The 21,523-nt window shown below is 39.0% G+C and overlaps 1 protein-coding gene across 1 annotated transcript; it reads left to right on the top strand.

The window, feature by feature from the left end:
• Positions 1 to 1,164: 1,164 nt before the first annotated feature.
• On the top strand, positions 1,165 to 20,529 carry LOC131564515 (synaptonemal complex protein 1-like). Its single transcript, XM_058814971.1, is given in 27 exon segments — positions 1,165 to 1,274; positions 3,096 to 3,169; positions 3,332 to 3,378; positions 6,257 to 6,421; positions 6,812 to 6,879; positions 7,045 to 7,118; positions 8,463 to 8,521; positions 8,906 to 8,975; positions 9,543 to 9,616; positions 10,103 to 10,211; positions 10,732 to 10,826; positions 10,963 to 11,147; positions 11,587 to 11,654; positions 12,575 to 12,655; positions 13,241 to 13,309; positions 13,312 to 13,334; positions 13,690 to 13,793; positions 14,285 to 14,402; positions 14,658 to 14,728; positions 15,374 to 15,455; positions 15,923 to 15,983; positions 16,300 to 16,364; positions 17,034 to 17,096; positions 17,956 to 18,072; positions 18,651 to 18,761; positions 19,432 to 19,524; positions 20,434 to 20,529. Coding segments are annotated over 27 exon segments (2,352 nt in total).
• Positions 20,530 to 21,523: the final 994 nt, after the last annotated feature.

Here is a 21,523-nt window from a genome sequence, read left to right as displayed (position 1 = left end):
AAAGCAAAAGCAGCACCATGTACTGCCCTGTCTCTGTGCCCTGCCAGCCATGGGGGAGTGGCTGATAACAAAACCAAAATAAAACTTCGCTCTTCAGAGCCAGTCTTGAAGGCACAGAACATAATATCCAGCATGAACAGAGCAGACAGCTGGGGATACAAGCGTCCTAATGTCACCCTAGGACAGCACAGTTATTCCAAACTGACCCCCAGCAGCCCCCTCCTCACCGATGCCATCTGCTGGGCTGTGCCAGCTTCAGGAGATGCCTCCAGGGCCTGCATTACCTGTGTGAAAAATGCATATTGTATGACTGGCTTTTCACAAATATTAAAATGAATATTATATGTGTTGTGTTAGAAAGTTATGTTGTACTAATTTTCTTAAGTAGTGTGTTAAATCTAGTTTTAGGTTATAACATAATGTTAAAATAGAAACTATGCTACGTAAGATACTTTTATAATTAGAGTATTAATAATTTGGACAATTTGAATTAGGACAATATGAGATAATAGAAACAAAGAGTTACAGACGTCTGGGTAACTTCTTCTGGGCAGCATAAGCCTGAAAAAGGACACACATTAACAGAGGGTTAACCCTTAAAAACAATAGCCTGTTGCATATTCATACCCCTCATACATGATGCATAAATTCCATTCAAACACAGGATTCTGTCTGATCAGTGTCAGCTTCTTCCTCTGAATCCTGATGGCGTCTTCATAGCTGAGCAGGCAGGAAGAAGTTCGTTTCTTCTGAGAAGAGAGCAATAAATTCTCTTTCTCTGAAAGATTTAGGTGTCCTGTGGCCGCTATCTCGTTGCGAGTCCTTTCTTTAAAAAAAGTATCTCACATAGCATAGTTTTTATTTTAATATTATGTTATACCCTAAAACTAGATTTAACATACTACTTATGAAAATTAATACAGCATAACTTTCTGACACAACACATATAATACCAATTTTAATATTTGCGAAAAGGCAATCATAAAACACGCATTTTTCCGACGGGAGGACTGGGCTCCCCCAGTTATTCCCTGTGCAGGCGGGACCCCCCTTCCCCTCAGAGCTCTCCCGCGCTGAGGGGCCGCTGCCGCTTCCCGCCCTTCGCGCCAGCCCTCAGCGGCCGCCGGGAGCTGGGGCCGCCCCGCCCGCCCTTTTATCGGAGCCATGGAGAATGAAAACCGCTTTAAATTGTTCATGCCGCCGCGCCTGAGTGCTGGGCAGGTGTCTGCAGGCAGATCCCAGGTGAGCGCTCGGCCGCGGGGCCGCTGAGGGCGGTCCATACCACACCTTCCCCCCCGCTGGCCGCCCCCTCGGGCTGTGCTGCTCTGGAGACCGCGGCTGAGGAGGGGACGGGGGGAAAGCGCAGGGCCCTTCCCCGGGGACACGGGGACAGTGCTGGGCCCGGGAAGTGCCCCGGCAGAGCCCCGAGCTGGAGCACACACACACCTGCCCCTTGCCCCGGGCTGGAGCACACACACACCTGCCCCTTGCCCCCAAAGAGCCCCGGGCTGGAGCACACACACACCTGCCCCTTGCCCCGGGCTGGAGCACACACACACCTGCCCCTTGCCCCCAAAGAGCCCCGGGCTGGAGCACACACACACCTGCCCCTTGCCCCGGGCTGGAGCACACACACACACGCCCCTTGCCCCAGCAGAGCCGGAGCACACACACACCTGCCCCTGCATAGGCCGGGACGGCTCCTGCACTGGACTAATTTCTGTGCGTATGCCTAGAGTGGCACATGCACAGACATCTTCGGTTTGAATTTCAAAGACTTTTGTTGTTGTGTTCTCTCAAAACTGAAGGGAATCATCTTCTGGAGCATCTGCTCTGTGCTGTAAGTCCACGTTTGCTGTGGGTAATTCAGCCCAGAGAGCGAGCAGGGCTCTATCACTGGCCGGGGTCTGTGTACAAATCACCAACAGGACGGGGCTGCTGAGGAACTGCCTTGAGCTGTTTTATTTTCCAGCATCAGTCTCATTACGTGGTTATGACAATGGGAAGATGCCAGCAGCTCACATCCCAGGCGGCAGACAAAGAACATAATGTGACAACTTACTTTAAAAGTTTTTTGACCAATCACACAAAGCAAAAGCATATTGACAGCAGTTCTATCCAACCACTTTAAGCACAGGTACCTTTCGTTAAAACAATGCTTGCCTTTTTTGAATACAATACCTGCTTGTGAGCCTTGAAACACAATGCACAGAACTCCATTATTAAGCTTAGAACTTCCTAATACCTTGCTAGATAAACTTTTCAGTAGCTTAGGTACTTATTCTAGCCAAGCATTAATACACAGACCATTGTTCTATTTGTCCTTACTTTTCTACTTTTTGCATAATTTTTCTGCTGACCTATCTCATGGCTGCTGCTTGGCTCTAATCACAGTTCTGCTCTCTCTGAGGCCTGCCTTTTGCAGCTTTCCCAAACCCCTCTGATTTTATGGATTCCCACAGGCCCCACTCAGATGCTCGCACTGGCATTGGTGTCTTGGTCTCACCAGATCAGGTGTTCAGTGAAAATTTTCTGTCCCCACACTGAGTTATTGGAATTCAACAAGTTATTTTTTCATGTCGAAGCTCCTTATGAAATATGTTGAGATTCAAACAGGATATTCTGACATCAGATGAGTTAGCTGTTTACAGGATGAACTTCTGTGACTTCAAAAACTTGTAAAAGGGTATTTTCATATTGAAACATAATCAGATGTGGTTTAGAAGTGCCCTTGGAAGTAAAGCAAAAAAGAAATATCAACTACTGAAGTCTTCAGAAAAGTAATTTTTCTCGAGTCCTTTGCCATGCACCAGTGCCCAGACAGGCAGGAGCTGCTGAGTTCCCTGCATTGAAAGCTCCCCTTTGGCCACAGTCTGTAAATCAAACTGCAAGACACCAACAGTTTGATCTACCACTGGGAAGTAAGAAGTGAGTTCCAAAGCCATTACCAATACCTTGGGCTTTGAAAATTGTAGGCAGCTGTTTAATTAATGACACATTCTATTTTCACATCATCTGTAGGGATTTTTCCTGGCTTTTATAATTCTTCTTTGCAAATCTACTATTAAGGAACTAATTTTTAAATTTGTGCAGAGTATTAACAGATGCTCAGTTGATGAATTTAAGCTGCCATTCGATGTGTCGAGCCGCGGCAAAATCACTGATTCAGGTACGATTGGAATATTTGCCATGCACCTTCTTTAGATTTTTATATATTGTCAAGTTTTAATTTTCATGAGTAGTCTCACAGTTTCATATCTGTAACTGTTAAATACAGTTTCACTGTTACTTTTTTTAGAAATACATTGATCAAAATCTCTTCATGTTTCAGATACAATTTCACAGTAAGTGAAACTTTGCTCTGAAGTAGATGAAGAGGTCAGCTAAGTATCAACTCTGCATCTAATTCCTTGGGGTCTTTTGAATTTGTTCCCAAACAGTGCCTAAAGCATTCTTCAGTAGATATTTCAGGGCTAAAGGAAGTAATCAGAAGGGAATAATGTTTTCTGTCTCCTGTTTAAAGCTGAATCACTTTAGAGGAGATATTTGTGATTTAGTGAACATGCCTGGAAATTAATCTTTAAAAATTAAGGTGATTGCAATATTGTTGTTGTTTTTTTCTTTGTTTGAAGTGTCTGCAAAGTCTATGAGCTTTAATTAGAGTAAGATTTAAACACTTGACTATCCTTGTGGAACTGCCTCTGAATACTCTGTTGAGGGGCAGAAGGGTTGAAGTCAGAGTATTATTTGGAAAACCGAAATGGATTATCCCAATTGCCTGGTCTGGATTTATTTTATCTGTAAAACAATGAATTCAGTGGTTTCCTCAAGCACTGGATTCCTTTCACAGTGTATTTACCAGCACATCTCTGCTTTAGCACAACTCAGTACAGCTCATTTTTTTTTGCAATAGCTTCTGTACTTTGCAGCTACAAAACACTGTTTGCTACCACAAAATAAAACACATTTCTTGTGCTCTCCCTGCTGGTTTTCATATCCCTGACAACTTTTTAGACTTATTTAATCCTAAGCTATTAAAGTACCATCAGGACTGTAACAAAACTGTGATGCAGCCAAAACAAGGATGGTGTTTGGGGCTGTTGTAAGTGAACCAAAGGGCCCTTGGGGCTTGTGTGTTGCTCTCCCTGCCTCAACCACTGGCCCAACACTGCTTGTAGGGCACTTTCAAGGTGTTCTAAGGGCACAAGGGTGGTGCTTTTCCTTCCTGCTCCGTGCGTGAGCAAAGAACTGCTGGGACACTTGGATATTTATAAATCCCTGGGTCCAGATGGGGTCCATGCCAGGGTGATGAGGGAGCTGGCAGATGAGCTTGCCAAGCCTCTCTCCATCATTTATCAGGAGTTGTGGCTCACTGTGAGGTTCCAGATGATTGGACACTGGCCAGTGTGACACCCATGTACAGAAAAGGTAGGAAGGAGAATCCTGGTAATTCCAGGCCAGTCAGCCTGGCCTCAGTGCCAGGTGAGATAATGGAGCAGTTTGCACTGAGTGCTATCACACTGCACTCCCAGCATGGCCAGGCTATCGGACCCAGCCAGCATGGCTTTACCAAGGGTGGGTCATGTCTGACCAACCTGGGCTCCGTCTGTGAGCAGGTGACTGCCTGGTGTGTGCAGGAAAGGCTGTGGGTGTTGTGTATCTGGGCTCTAGCAAGGCCTTTGGCACTGTCTCCCACAGCACACTCCTGGAGAAGCTGCAGCCATGGCTGGGACAGGAGCACTCTGTGCTGGGCTCAGAACTGGCTGCATGGCCGGGCCAGAGAGTGATGGTGAATGGTGCTGCATCCAGCTGGCAGCCAGGCACCAGTGCTGTCCCTCAGGGCTGTACTGGGACCAGTTCTGTTTAATATTTTTATAGACGACATGGATGAGGGCATCAAGTCCTTCATCAGTAAATTTGCAGAGGATACTAAGCTGGGAGCTTGTGTTGATCTATTGGAAGGAAGGAGGGCTCTGCAGAGAGACTTAGATCAGTTGGATGGATGGGCAGAGTCCAGCAGCATGAAGTTTAATCAGTCCAAGTGCTGAGTTCCACATTTTGGCCACAGAAGTCCCCTACAACGTTCCAAGCTGGGGACAGTGTGGCTGGGCAGTGCTCAGGCAGAAAGGGCCCTGGGGATGCTGGTGACAGCCAGTTGAACATGAGCCAGCAGTGTGCCCTGGTGGCCAAGAAGGCCAATGGCATCCTGGCCTGGATCAGGAATGGTGTGGCCAGCAGGAGCAGGGAGCTCATTCTGCCCCTGTATGGGCACTGCTGAGGCTGCACCTTGAGTGCTGTGTCCAGTTCTGGGCCCTCAGCTTAGGAAGGACGTTGAGATGCTGGAGCACATCCAGAGGAGGGCAGCAAGGCTGGGGAGGGGTTTGGAACACAAGCCCTGTGAGGAACGTTTGAAGGAGCTGGGGCTGTTTTGCCTGGAGAAGAGGAGGCTTAGGGGTGACCTTATTGCTCTCTACAGCTTCCTGCAGGGAGGTTGGAGCCAGGTGGGTCGGTCTCTTACACCAGACAGCACTGACAGAACCAGAGGACACAGTCTCAAGCTACAGCAGGGAAGGGATAGTTTGGATACTAGGGAAAAAAATTTCACTAAAAGAATAATGAAGCACTGGAATGCTCTTCCCAGGGAGGTGGTAGAATCTCCATCTCTGTATGTGTTTAAAAAAGCCTGGACATGGCACTTGGTGCTGCAGTTGAGGTGTCAGGGCATAGGTTGGACTCGATGATCTGAGAGGTCTCTTCCAGCCTCATTATTCTGTGATTCTGTGTGTATTCATGGCAATATCACAAGTACTCCTGGGCAAAGTCTCTGAAGCTGCTTTTACTTAACTCAGCAGTATCTGTCAGAAGGAGAGGACAGAAATGTGTGAAGAACCTGCTAGAAGGAATTTTGGCTTCACTGATAATTCTGGCAAAATTTTTATTGATTTTGGTGGACTGCAGTTATCCGTGTCTTTAAGCCCATCTATTTGGTGATGTCTGAAGGGGGTTTGGGATATTTCATTGTATTTGTATCTTCTATGTGCCCTGTAATGCCTTTTGATACATACACAGAGGATGCACAAAGATTTAAACTTGGGCTCCTGATCATATATAAGCTTATATCACCATCTGTGGAAAAAATATTACTCTTGTGATGTTTCTAAGAGATAAATACATTATCTACAACAGTATTAATTAGATATTATATACTATTAATTAGATAGTATTTGAGATTAACTTGTGGAACCTGTTTTAATAGAATCCAGAAACAACGAATGAATTGTTCTCAAAACTCTACAAAGAGGCTGAGAAGATCAAGCAGTGGAAACTGACTGTGGAAACTGAACTAAACCAGAAAGAAAGAAAACTCCAAGAGAATAGAAAGATTATTGAAGCACAGAAGAAAGCCGTTCAAGAACTGCAGGCCAGTATTGTATAGTGTACATTGAATATATGAAGTTCAATGCTTCCTGATTCAGTATGACACTATTATTAATACAGTTAAATATTAAAGACTGTTGCAGTTTGGTTTGTGCCTTGAGAAAATGATTATTTTGAGAAGTTGCAGGCACCTGTCCTGTGTGAGGGTGTGTATGAAGAATATACCTGTGTCTCATTTGCTGGTAAATTATTGTTCATTAATTATTGCATCTTTCATGCAAAAGATGACTCAGCATGTAATACCAGATAAAACAGACTTCTGTCTACTGATGCCCCAAATGACTTTTTCATGAGGGATTTGAGAAGTTCAAGTGCATTTCTAATATATTTTTCAATAACAGTGTCTTTTTGCATTTGTTCCCTATGAAATCAGTTTGAAAATGAGAAACTCCATTTGAAACTGGAAGATGAGATATGTGAAAATAAAGATCTCTTGAAAGAGTAAGTAATAGAACCAAGGATATATTTTTGTGGTGGAAATAATCAGTTTCCATGTGGGCAGTTTTATGTAGCTGTTAAATTTTGAAGGTCATTTCCATTGCTACTCTTTAGGTGCACAAAGCACTGTGCACTCCTGTGCAAACATGATATTTTTCCCTCCTTTAGAGCTGCTGCTTCGAGGCATCTGTGTAATCTGCTCAAGGAAACCTGCACTCGCTTTGCAGAGAAGACCAGCAAATGTAAATGCTTTTTTAGTTTTTATTTATCAGAGTGAATGTACTTCTAGCTTGCTCTAAATTCACAAACAGAAGCAAGAAGAAGAAATTTCTCATGCTGTTCAGAAAAGTTCTACAGTTGAGATCAACTGGATGTGGCTCTCAGAATGAGAAATGAATTTTAAGTGGCTCACAAAATTGGAAGTGAAGCCCCAGGTCTAACAGACTTGTGGTTTGTAGTGCTAAATGCAGAGGGCTTTAGAAGGCAGTGAAATTGTTTGCTGCAAGGTTGCCAGCCTGGGAGCTCTTTGGGTGCCCAAACAGTACTCCAGGTTTGAGGCAGTGCCCACAGCCCCGACTGGCACTGGCAGCCACTGCAGAGCAGGGCAGGGCTCCCCAAGGCTGCTCAGCCCATTGAAGCTTTGCAGTCCCAGCCACACTCTGGGAATGTATTCACACATGAGAAGTGACACTTCATGCCTGATTTTAGGCAGTAGAATCTACTCTGAATTCCCAGCACTCTGGAACAAATTTCCAGAGCTGACATTTCCTGTTTTCAGCCATCACACATTTATGGGGAAAAAAAGGTCTTAACCCCAAAGTATAATGAGTAACTGGAATTCTTCTCATGAAACAGAACAAGCCAAGACAGTTGGACAACTGAATGAAGTTTAAATTCCTGAGGTTTTAAATATGTTCTTGATTGGAAATCCTACTTTATATGCAATTTAGAATCGTTATTATAATAATTAGAATTTTACTAACTTGATCCTGGATACTTAAATGTCTGTTTCTTTTTAGCCTTAATTCTAGAAACACTTGTATATAGATGTATTGTTCTTTTTTGATAGCTGTTTCTGTTACTGTTCTCTTTTTAATTGTTTTCTTAGGAAAAAATAGTATCAATTACAAAAGTGAAAGGAAAGAAGGAAAATATGGACCTGGAGTGTTGTTGCAATTTTATAATGACAGCTCTATGGTTATAGGTATCTGCTGATAGGAAGAAATTCAGTGCTAAACCCTAGATTACAGTTTATAAATACTAACAGGACTGATACATTATTATTCAACAGCATTAATACTATAATAATTAATATGGTCACATAAACTGATCTAGAATTACACTTTTCACAGAAAAAAATATCTTAGGAAGGAAATTTAAAAGCTGAGCTTGCTCAATGTTTCAATGAAATACACATTTTCCCTAGATTCTGTAGCTTTTGGCAGCATGTTTCATAATGACTTATTTGATAAGAATGGAGCTGAGAATTCCGTTTTGAATTCATTTTGCTGATTAAGTATAATGACTTGGGCAGCTGGCATTCTTGTTCAAAAGAAAAACTTTCTCATATGTTCTTGCTTTGATAGATGAACAGGAAAAGGAAGCAACAATACAATTGTATGAGGAACTTCACAGCAACATAGAAGTAAGTTACCAAGCTTGATGAAAGGAATGTGAGTTATGTGAGCTGAGTTCCATGTTTATGTTGGGATACTGTTTGTATCCATACTGTGTGGGTATCATGTCATGTGTGATGCAGGAAGTTGGGTTTTCAATCCCTTTTCAAGAATTATTTTTGTGTTCTATCAAACACATTCAATGGAGAAGGTGCAGCAGTGTGTGGGATGTAGATCCCTGTGATCTGGGTGATGTGTGCTTAGTGCTGGGTCACTGCCACAGCTTCTGGCTTCTCTTTGGGCTCTGTTTCACCTCCCTGCTGGTTCCTCAGAATGGCTGAGGGGGGCAGCAGCCCCTGGAGAAGTTCCAGGGTTTCCAGTATTGAACTTCAAATATTAAATTTTGTTTTTAGAGAATGACGGTGGCATTTGAAGAGCTTCGTGTGCAAGCAGAGAACGACAGATTGGAAATGAGTTTCAAATGTGAGATTTCTGTTTATTGAGTTTATGCAGCTGGCTCAGTTTTGTACTTCATAGCTTGTGTTACACATGCAGTGTCAGGGCAGGCAGATGTGAAGTGCTGGAATGGTGAGCAGCTCACACTGAGACACTGGGACCCTTCTTTTATTCCTGCTGCCTTTGGTCACTGCCTGGCCCTTTCTGTTGCTGTTCCACTGGGCCAAAACTGGAACTTTATTTCTCAAACAGTCACTCAAAATTGAAGTTTTGTCTGTGAAGTACAGTCTAGAGATCAATACTTACTTCCCATAGTTTGTTTATTTAAATGACAATGCACTAGTGTATAGCTACAGAAACTTTAGCTAAATGCTCTCTCTCTGTATGTATAGTCTGGTATGTTCCTGTTTCATTTTCACATGCTCTTTTCTGTTTGTATTTTGATTATAAAATCAAACATTGCCTCAACAATTACTCTTGGGAAACAAATGGTACAGCTGTACAATTCCAAGCAGTCTTAAAGTGGAAGTTGTATTGAACTTGGAGTATATTTCAGCTAGAATGTTAACTATGGATGTTACTGTATCTCCAAAGTAAAAGAAGAAGCAAAAAAAGTGGACAAGTTTGAGAAAGAATGCAAACGGGAAGTCAGTCAAAAGGAAAAGCAGGTTTGTTCATTTTACCATCTAAGATATAGAGCTTTATTTGTGCCTAAAGGGGCAATGCAAGAGCCAAGAAGTGTTTCTGGGTATTAGTAAAAAAGACAAAATAACATCTGAAGCTGCATTTAAGTCAAATTCTGCTAAGTTTAGTGGTGTTTCAGTACCTTTAGTCTCCTGGAATTTATGGTTTGATTTTGAATTGGAGAACTTTTTTGTTTAGAGTTATGTGACTTGATCAATATTTGGCTAAGATTATATCTAGACAAATATTATCTATCTGTCTGTCTGTCTGTCTTTCTGTCTGTCTATCTATCTATCTATCTATCTATCTATCTATCTATCTATCTATCTCTGTCTGTCTGTCTGTCTGTCTATCTGTCTAATCTAACTTGAATGACAGCAAAATGGCTGCTTATTATACCTGGGTACAAATGAAAATTAATATCTGTCCCTTTTCCAGACTTAATGATGATATTTCTTGCATTTTTCTAGATTTCAGCTCTTACCATACAGAGAGATGAAAAAGATGATGTCATAAAAGACATCGAGGCTCAGCTGCAGACGTCACAAAATAAGATTGCTGACTTAATGGAAGCAAAATGTAAGAGTTCTGCCTGCTGTGTTTAAATGTAATTGTTTATAGAATTTCAATGTAGTTGTTTATGAATCTTTATTTATTATATGTAATTGTTTATAGAAGCATAGGAAACAGGGCCATGATAGTCTTATTCTGTTGCTGGCTGGCAGCAGAGTTTTGGGACTTTGAAGGCCTTATTTTTGTTTGGAGCAGGAGCTGCTCATGTGGGAGAAGGACTGGCAGGGCAGTTTTTAGGGTGAGTCAAGCATTGAGAGCTTTTGAAAATTGCAAGGGGAAAATATGTTGCTTCAGTTTTGCAAATGTACAGTCAGGCAGATGTCACTGAGGAAACTTACTTTTCAGAACTTGATTTTCAATATTTTTAAGCCATTTATATTAAAATTTTATATATTATTTCATAGTAGATGATATTAGTACCATTGGTCTTTGTTACATTCTTTAAATGTATGTAATTTTCCATTTTTAGCAGTATTTTTTAGTAAATATCCTATTTTTTAAAATATAAACATCTTTTTTTGTTTAGTACATAATGAAGAAATGTTAAAGGAATCCCAGGTCAGTAAAGAACATTTGAGGGCAGAGCTGGGAGAGGCTAAAATTTCATTGCAAAAGGCAGAGGTACCCCTTGTTTATAGTTTTACAGTAGAAATAGACTGGATGAGTATTTGCATGAGTAATTATGGATACTTTAGACATGAAACAGCTGTAGCTGTTTGTTGCAAAACATGTTTAGAAACGATATCATGTCTTGAAGGTTGCTCAGAAGAACTTGGAAACTGAATTCCAGACTACAGTGAAAACATTAATTCAGGTCACTGGAGAAAAGGAAGAGCAGGAGGAAGAATGTAAAAAAATGAAGGCTTTGCTTGCAGCCCTGACAGAGGAGTTTGAGACTTCTGTTGCCAATTTGAAAAGCTTGCTGCAAGAAGAGCAAAATAGGTAAATTAATGAGTTTAAATTCCAAGAGCGATCTTACAGGTTGCAGTCTATGACAAAACCAAGAACAATTGGAAATGAAGCTGAAATTTGGAGGTTTTTTCCCCACAGTGGTCTAAATGCAGAGAGTTTAACATAATTTTTTTTGTTTGTGATAGTTGATACTGTATAAAAAGTAAATTTTTGCCCCCTCCAATTTTCACAATTCTCTCTTTAAGAAATACAGATTTCTGTAGGTATATATTTGTTTACTTTTATGTCTACTGTTGTGAGGTTGTACAAGTGAAATTTGATGTGTGTTGCAGGCAGATCTATCACCTGCCTGTTGAAAGGTAAATGTTCTTAAAGTGCTTGTGGTAAGACTTTGTCTTATTGTCCTGTAAGTTTCAAATGCAGTGCTTTGTACTCTACATTTGGGGTTTTTTATTTACCATTTTCTTAGATTAAAGAAAGCTGAAGATGATTCAAAGCTACTTACCTTGGAGCTCCAGAATAAATCTGCTGAACTGGGTAAGGCTTGTAGAAAGGCAGAAAATGAGCTGGGCAGTAATAAAAATGTTTTCTGCTGTTGTCTGGAAATAGACTGTCTCTAGTAGTTGGAGAAATGATTTTACAGTACTGTACCTGTCAGGAATGCCTGGATTTATTTTTACTCAGCTGATCCCTTTTCTTTGGGGGTCATTGGTACTGGCAGCAGCCAAAGGGCAGTGCTGTGCACAGCTCCAATAGTCAGACCATTCATGCATGAATTCCTCTGGAGGTAATTTTGGTTTGCAGCTCAGAGCAGCAGCACTGCAGGTGCCAGGAGTCACTTCTGCAGCAGAGATAAAACCTTCCCATGGAGTTTTCTGTGACCCTCCCCATGCTGGAAGTGGAATGATGCTGGCAGGGGTTGTCTTTAAATATCATCAATTTGATATCCTGTGGTTTCTAGGGATGTGCTCCTTAGTCCCCAGGGTAAGAGCTCTGTCTTGCTGTTGAGAACTTGCAAAAAATACCAGAATTGTGGATGTGCACATAGAAACCATCTGGAAGTTAGTAACAACTGGTTTCCTTTCTCAGCATATCCATCTGATACCTTCAGCAGTTCAGATTTTTTTTCTGGAACAATGCAGGTGCATCAATACTTGGAGAATACTCTAGTCTTACAGTCCATGGTTTATTTGAAGCTATATTTGTGGAAAACATAATAGGCTCTAAATTTTATTTAGGATAAATATTTAGTTTCTCTTCAGATATAGATTTGCTAATGTCTGAATCATTTTTTCAAGTCTGCATTTAGATTAAGTCATAAATTAGCTTTTCAGTTTCTGAACTTAATCCAACAAGTTTTGAGAACTGGGTATTGCAAAAGGGTAAATGTTTTATACTGCCTGCTAAATATGAAAAATCATTTATGTTCCGTTCATTTTACATTCCATGTGCTGTAGAAGAGATGACTAAAGTGAAATGTGATAAAGAAGTGCAACTTGAAGAGCTGTCAGAAACTCTGGTAAATGTTCATTTTATTAATCTCATGGCATTTGCTCTTCATATGAAATTCCTCTTGCTTTGTAAGTATCTTAAATGCCATAAATAAACTCCATCTAGTCAACCTTAACATTTCTACTAAACTTTCTCACACACAATTTCAGTGTTTTCTTTGAAGAACTTCTTTATTGCCTCTGTTTTTCTTGTCTTCTGTGCTTTTGGTTTTTCTTGTCTCCCATGTTTTTGGTTTTCCTTCTCAAGGTTTTTGGTTATTTCTTTCTTTGTTCATGCCCATTCAAATGCCACTCTCTCTGGATATAAAGTTTTCCCATTTTTTCTTCCTTCCAGGAAGGTAATTAGCTCTTGCCTCTGTGAACCCTGCTGTGCTGTGACACAGGCCCATTTTCTGTCACAGCAGTCTAAGCTATATGAAATACACTCTTAACAGAGGTTTATTTTCATTATGATTTTATATTTACAAGCCTAACAAGAATCCGTATCAACGAAAGTTAAGATAGTGTGAAATCAGGTGTGCATTATACTGTGTGTGCTTGTTGTTATAATCTGTGCATTGAGTGTTCTGAACTGAGTTTCACTCATTTTCTAAAACGGGTAAATTGGAGGACTTTTATTGAAGACGAATCTTGAGGCTACTCTAGAAAATATGCAGAGAGAGAAAAATGTGGAGAGAGAAATGAAAATGCTCTCCAAATGAGAGAGGTCTGAAGCAGGGCAACAGTAACATGTTTTTAGAAATAGTGAAGTTACACATCATGACTTGGATACAAGTTTATACATAAGAAACAGCACCCAGAGCAGGGTCCCACCCTAATTGCGCAGCCCAGGTAATGAAACTCACAGCAGGGGACAGACATGAACAGCACCGGTGTCACAGTTCACTGTCTCACACCACTTCAGATCCCAGCAGAGACTGGAAAGATCCAATCTGGATAATCCATGGCATGGATGTTGTTGGGTTCTTCTGAAAGCCTTGTGCTCTTAGTTCATGTCTGATAACCTCCAGCAGTTGGAGTTTGCACATGGATACTGAAAACTCTTCCTTTCCATTTTGCAGAAAGAATTGCAGGATTTGAAAGCACAGCTGACATGTACAGCTGAGAAGGAACAAGATTATTTAAAGCAGCTTGTGACTCTGAAAACAGATCTTGAACAAGAGGCGTATGACCATTTTGAAAATATAATATTGAATTAGTTTTGGTGTCATATAGAAGTTGCTTTAATCTACAGTGAAATGAACTATGATTGTTTTCTAATGGAAGTTTTGAACCACATATGTGCCATTAATTATATACTTATATTTCTAAATTCCACTTTCTCTATTTGTATGTATTCTATGGCATATGTAGTTGTTCCATATCTCTCTGACTTATTTAACAAGAAGAGAAAGTTTCTGAATTCATTGCTAATCTTGCTTTGAACTACATCACCTTCACTAACCATTATATTTATATAAAAGTTGACTCTGAGTTTCTTTCCTTCTTCTGTCACCTTTTTACATCTCTTTGACTCTTCTGCAAAGCTTATATTTGTAGATAAAGGCCTGGACTTTTTTTCAGCATGGAATAACACTTGATAATGGGTAAGTTTAATTTAAAAGGAGATTTCAAAATGCATCTTCTTATTCTTCTTGGGCATTTGACTTAAATTAGGTTAAAGAATGAACAGCTAACAGTGGATCTCAGTAAGCTTTCACTAGAGAAAGAACAAACAGCACAAGAGAAAAATGCTGTGGCTGCAGAACTCCAGAAGCTGCAAGAACAACAAGAGGCAAGTTGTAAACTTCCACCTTTCTTGAAAGGACAACATTCAATTTGACAAATTACTCAGTTTCACAAATTAGATGATGAGCTGCAACATGACTTGGTTCTGTAGAGTACCTGAGCTATTTTTTGTATTTGAATTGGAAAGGAAGTGTATTTACACTTCTGAACAAGGCAGGTCAGTGTGCTCTGGATGTGTTTGAATTTTTTAAGAAGTCACTTTGAATTTTATTTCTTTGCTGACACATGGGTCTTTATTTAGGATAGTAAGAAAGAAGAAGAAAATACAAAGCAGTTAGTTGAAAACCTAGAAGAGGCAAATAGCCAGCTAAGGCAAGTAAAACCAAATAATAATAGCTGATATTGTTAAAGGAAGTAGACTCAGTTTGTTCTGTTCAAATGCTGCTTTCTGGGATTTTTTGATTAATGTTTTTCTAGATTACATAGCTAAACAGAAACTATTCAGAATTGCTGTTGGCCAAGTACAAATTGTCTCAGATTAGAAATACCAATTGCTACAGGAACAATGTTTGCCATCATTTTGTATTACACGGTAGGAGCTGTCTTGTTTTGCATTAGACATCTCAGGTGTGAAGGAAATTCAAATGGAAACTGAAGGTCATGGATTAAATGTGACACGGCAAAACTGGATCAGAGTTACTCTCTGTATCCTCCCCAGTTCAACAGACAGGCAGCTTCCATGTTTCACAGCTACATTGCAATAGTCCAGTTCAGGATGTATTTTCCTTGGGTTCCTGGAACATCTTTTCCTACTTAAAAGAAGTATGGACAGTTCACATATTGACTTACTGGGCATGTTGCTGCATTTTAAGAACATTTTCATTGAGCAGGTTATGAAGTTCCCATCAACATTAGCAGCTCTTTTTAGAAAATAAAATATGGGTTTATTAGAAGTACTGAAAATAAGTTAAAGGCAATAAGGAAGTATTTACTAATGCTTGTTAATTTGACACTTAGAAATGAACTGGAGTCTTTGAAGGAGAAAATGGCAAAGACAGGTGAAGAGATGAAAAGTACACTGGATGAAAGAGAAGAAAATGTTTGTCATGTGTCAGGAAGTTATCTTACAGAACCTGTAGGACAGCATTCAATGTAAAATCTTTGTTGGGGTTTTTTCTGCAAAGCTCTGCCTGGGGGATGTGATCTCTGCCAGAGGTTTCTTCTTTCCCAGCTGCTGCCAGCTGTGCCCTTGTGTGTCCACATGTGAGCCCTGGTATTTCAAAAGACAAGCACAGTCACTGGGATGTTCACTCTGTGCTGGAAGTTTAATATTAAAGATTCATTTGTTTGTTTTCAGGCAAACAGAGAACCTGCTTTTGTGTTTTTTCATATACCCACTCAGTGATGGATGGGCTCTGGATTAGCTTTTTATATGTAGTGTGAGTTTGAGCTTAAATAGATTCAAACATTTTTAATTTTCTTTCTATTGGTTCAAAGCAACCTGGGGTTTTTAGCAAATTTCAAAATTTCATTGTAAAAGTCAATGATTTACAATTGTCATTTCAGGTTAAGAGTATTGAAAATGAAAGTTCAAGAGGGGAAAAGCCATTGAAGATTCTAGAGAATAATTGGGAAAATTCATTTTTTTCATGGATGTAGGGAACTTCATACAAGTGCATTTATTAAATTGTGAAGATACTGGGTTTTTTTTCTTCTTCTTTCTTAACTCTATTACCACTAAGGAACTGGTTCACTGCCATTAATTAACATCTTGTGGTACTTTATGGCTAAAACTCTGATTATTCTAACATGTCAGCTGGTGTTTCAGTCCCATCGGAACAAACCAGATTGGTGCAAGGGCAGGTTCAAGAACATCTACAGGAATTGCTCACATAGGGAGTCATTTGTAGAACTTACTAATTCATGTCTGAAACATCTCTTTCAGATGAATAATTTAAAGAAACAGATGGAAAATAAAACCAAATGCATTGAAGAGTTGCAGCAGGAGGTGTGTAGAGATTTTAAATGTCACAAATACATAAATACATTATAGTTTGGGTTGCTTTTCAGCAGGTTTGTGTCTGCTGTGATGTCTTTAGATACACCTATGTAATTTAAAAATTCTCCTTTCTTATCCTAACCCTGAGCAAACTAGGGAGTCATCTTAGGGATCACTTAATTTGTTAAATGAGCCTTAATTTGAAAAAAGCAATTACAAAAATAATATCTTTAATAAACTTCTACTCTTTTTCATTTAGTGCATAGTGTTATTTATGTACTTGCATTGAGTATCTCAGTTACCACTAGTAGAAAAGAATTCTGCACTGGCACAAACTGTAGTAACTTCACTGTAAAAATAAATAACTTGTGGTTTTGGTCATGAACATCTTCACACCTTCTGTCAGCAGCATCTTAGTTTTAATTCCCATTCTGCACCTCATTTGTTATTCCCTGCTGCTGCTCAGGAGGAGCCTTTCTTAAGGCCATGAAGAAATAGTAATTATCACAGAAATTAGCTGAACATTCATTTGTTTGAAGAATTGTTCTGGAACCTGAGCTGCACAACAGCTGAGAGGTATTTGCCTGATGAAAGCTGGAACTTCTTGATGCAGTTAAACCATGACATAATTCTATTAATTTATTAAGGTACAGTGCTTGTTTTGTTTAATTTCAACAGAATAAGGTGCTGAAAAAGAAAATTACTGCAGAAAGCAAGAAAAGCAATACTTATGAAGGGAAGGTAGGTTTAAATAATATCATGTAGAAGACGAGGTGAGTGTTTTTAAGTCCCTCTGTAAATAATGATAATACTTATTAAATACATTCTGAACTGGTTTTTGGATCTGGGATACAGACTTTGCAGGAATGAGCTCATAGTTTTTAGAAGATGCTTCCATTTTTAATCATTAGGCACTGACTATTGGACATTTAAGAGATGGATTCACATTGCAATTAATGGTGTTTCCAATCTGTTCCTTTTTTTTTTTTTTTTCTTTTGTTGATAGTGGACTGAACAGGGTTCAGCAACCTCATTGTAACAGAAAAGCATTTAAAAGACATATATATATGTGTGTGTATATATATATCTATCTTCTTAGACTGTTCTTTAAATGTGTTCTGCAGTGGCAATCCCTCTGATGGGAATATTGTGTCCAGCTTTGGGTACTGCACTTGAAGAAAAGTGGACTTTTTTGAGGATATTCATATGACAAACTTAAAAGGAAAAACTGTAATCAAAATGCACAGCTGGGAGAAAAATGTACCATAAAACCTGTGAAAATCTTATATAGATTTACAAGAGAGAGAATAAAATCTCCATCTGCATTTGTTTTTTACTAAGGCATTCAGAGCATTTAGGGTGACTGCTTAGGGCAGTCTTCCCCATTGCGCTGTTGCCATTCTTTCTTTGAGTATTTTCTAACTCACCTCAAGCCAAAGTTCAACTCTTTATTAAAAAAACCTGAACTTTTAAATAGGAAACACTTTAATCATATACCTGAAAAGTAACAGTGTTTGTGCTCAAAAATAAGAGGTAAGAAAAAATCATTAACATAGTAATTCCTAAACAAATAACAGCAGCAATTCTGCGTTCTCCAAAGGTGAATAAATTGCAGTTAGAGATGGAAAATATGAACAAGCAACATAAGGAAGAAGTTGACATGTATCAAAAAGACATAGAAACAAGAAAAGTAAATGAAAATAAACTTCATGAAGAGGCGAGGGTTGTTAATTTTTAATGCCATTTATTTTTTTTAATTTAAAATGTTTTTATGAAGCTTTTATGGCAAGAGTTCTTGCTCTTACATTGCAGACATAAATGGAACTTGTTGTGAATCCCTGTGAGCAAAGCTTTAGTACATTAGGTGCTTAGGTTGAAGTATTTGAATATGTCTTTGAAAATGAGAACTCCATTAAGACTTCTTTCTTTCAAGATATAGGTCAAAGAAATTCCACCCTTGGTATAAAGTCAGCATAGTTAAATTAGATTATAACTTCTCCCATATTAGTATTTTTCTGCCCACACTTTTTTTTTTATGGCAATGCTAAGAAATGTTAAGGCAGAGGGCTTGAAATGGCCTTTTGGTTTGCAGTGAGCTTGCCTGCCATGGCTGTACCTTTGATCTTGCCCATTTTAACAATCTCCAGAAAAGATCTGGGATTTGAAAGGGGTCTTAAAAGCAAATAAACCCCAAGTGAGACTGCAAACTTTGTACCTACAGGAGGAAGAAGAAATTAAGATTTAAAAGAAATATATTGTTATATTGATGAATGAAATGCAATTTATTACTAACAGGTAGAACAGATGAGGTTGCTTTGTGATGAAACTGCAATGATACAGAGAGAAACTGATGCCAGATGTCAGCACAAGATAACTGAGATGATGGCACTGATGGAAAAGCACAAGGTCACAGATTTTCCTGCTTGCTGTGGTTTGCAATGTGTGATACCATGTCAATACCATGTTTATAACTTGTGACACCACGTTAATGACCTTTCAAAAGCAGAAACAGGCCTGAGTCTGGGAAAAGGAAGCTGAACACATGCTGCACTTTGCATCATCTAAAATCAAATTCATTTGAAGATTATGAACACATTCCTATGGGCAGATAAATTCCATTCATCTAAACTTCTGGGATTTTTAGATTTTTTTTTTTCAATTCAGGCTTCCTTTGATACCACATGAATGCAATATTTTTCAGTATCAGTTTGGCCTCTTTCTCAGAGGTTACCTAGTGACTGTCAGCAGTTTAGCCTGACACATTTTAGTTTACCTTTCTATTCCTCATTTTGCAATATCTTTAGCAGATACATTAATAAAGATGGCACAGCTGGCTCTTAATGCTGAGCAGATATTGCTGCACAGAAATAAAGCACTCTCTGCCAGTCCACAAAATAATACTTGAATTGAGCATTTCCTGTTTTACAGTTTCTGCAGAAGCATCAATGAATCTTTTCTTTCTGAATCTTAAGGGCCTGGTTTAAAAAAAATGATGTTTTAAGACTGGATATCTCTGTAATTGTAACATTTAGTCACATGTTTTGTGTTTGTTGTTGGTTTGGTTTTTTTAACACAGAATGAATATGATAAAATGATTGAAGAAAAAGATGCAGAGTTAAAAGTATATAAAATGAAACAGCAAAAGCAGTTCTCATCAGAAAGAGCACTGGTAAGGAGCACTTTGCAATGGTCAATAATTCAGTGAAGGGGCTGATGTCCCTGTGTAGGGGTTTTATGCTGGCTAAGTGCAGGCACACACACAAAAAAACATTCAGTCATTTTTCTCTGCTGTAGTTGAGCAGAGGAGGGGAAAGAAAAATTCAAGGACTGAGTTCAGATAAGGATTAGGGGAAAAACACTTTGAGGGTAAAGCAGATTGAAACTTAAATAGTATAAAATAATTATTATTAATAGAATTAAAAGTGAGTAATGAGAATTAAAATAAACCTTTAAAACACCTTTTTTCCCAATCCCTCCCTCTTGCCCACCGACAGCACAGAGAGACAAAAGATGTGATCTTCAGTCACTCTGTGACTTCTAAAATCTTTTTTCAGTTTGCTTAGAGAGTTTCTTTTCCTGCTGTGCTCTGGGGTCTTTCCCACCAGAGACATTCTCTGGGAACTCTTCCAGTGTGCTTTTAATTTTTACCAGTAGCAGTGCCACCCAACCTGCTGCAACAGATCTTATTCTGGGCACTAAAAACTCCAAATGTTTCTGAAAATAAATTGGAGTGGCAGTGTGTTTGTGTCTGCTCCTCCAGATAGTGTGTCATGTTCTGACTCCCCACTTTGAATAGGAAACTTTTGTTTTAAATATTTAGATTGTGCCCTCTCACCCCTGCTCTCCCAAGGGTTTTAAGGTATTACCTTGAACACTTCTGATCAAATACCTGTTTCTTACAGTGCTTCAGTTTTTGTTAAACAAGCTAAAGCAAAGCTTCAAGTATAGGGCTGAAAAGCACATAGAATTACCTTGTGTATCTAATGAGTGTCCCTGTTAATTACTGTCTCACCTGGGACTGTTTTCCTTTTTCTGGGCTGTGCAGAGTTAACCCTGTCCTTTATTTAATGGTTTGTAGGAAAATGAGCTGTCATGTTTGAAAAAGGAACTGTCCTCCCTTAAGGAACAACTGAAAGCAGAAATGGAAGAAAAGGTGGAGTTTTTTATTCCCTGAGCACTGGGGGTGAGAGGTGTGGCCTGGGCTTGTGCTGTGGGAGAAGTTGGATCAGAAATGAAACTGAACAGAAAAACAGTGACTTTGGAATGCTGGGGTTGTGCCAAATCTGGTCATAGATTTGTGTGAACTTTTAACAGTCTGTGATTATAGATTATATATAAATAAACAAACAACAAAACAAAACTCTCCTTTATTTTAGTTAATTTTAACTAAAGCAAAAAAGTTCCCTAAACTGTAGGGTTTTTTAGTGACTTTTGAATGCTGAGGTTGTACCAAACCTGCTCATATTTTTGTGTGAACTTTGTAACAGTCTGTGATTATAGACTGTGCTCTGTAATGGCAGCAAGAAGGTTTTTAACAACTGAATTCAAATAAATATTTTCTTGCTGTCGCATAACTCTTTTGTAGGAGAATCTTGTAAAAGAGCACTCTGGCACTATGATTGCTGAAAGTGAAAAGAACCACAAGGTAACTTTAACTTTTTAATTACTTTTAGAATTTTGTAGTATTTATATGTGTACAATCAATTGCAGTGCCATGATAATTTATTTGCATTCAGCAAAAGACACTGGAATGCTTTTGACTTCAAACTTTTTAAATTATAGAAAATACAAACTTATGTTCCTGACTTCTAAACCTTGTGTAGATCTATACAGTGAATCTATTCATGTAAAAAATAGAAACTCTCCAAATTATATTCCTGAAATAAAAAAGATAAAAATAAAAAATATGTTCTTCCAAACAGGAAGCCCCTTGGGCAGTCCAACATTGATATTTTATAACTCCTAACAGTGAATTTTTCTTGTTGCATTTTTCTGCCTGTATTTCTTACTTCTCTGTAGATGATTTTTTTCCCCCCTGGGATAAGAAGGGATTTTAAAGGGTCACACCATTCCATGGAGATATGAGACAGCAGTGTCTGGAAGGGCTCCCAGTGTGTAATTTTTCTTGCTCAGTTGTTGATTTTTTAATGTCTCTAGAATTGTTTTAC

The sequence above is a fragment of the Ammospiza caudacuta genome, chromosome 15, assembly GCF_027887145.1.
Source record: "Ammospiza caudacuta isolate bAmmCau1 chromosome 15, bAmmCau1.pri, whole genome shotgun sequence".
In the NCBI taxonomy this organism is placed as follows: Eukaryota; Metazoa; Chordata; class Aves; order Passeriformes; family Passerellidae; genus Ammospiza; species Ammospiza caudacuta.
This window is presented reverse-complemented; position numbering and strand designations above follow the sequence as displayed.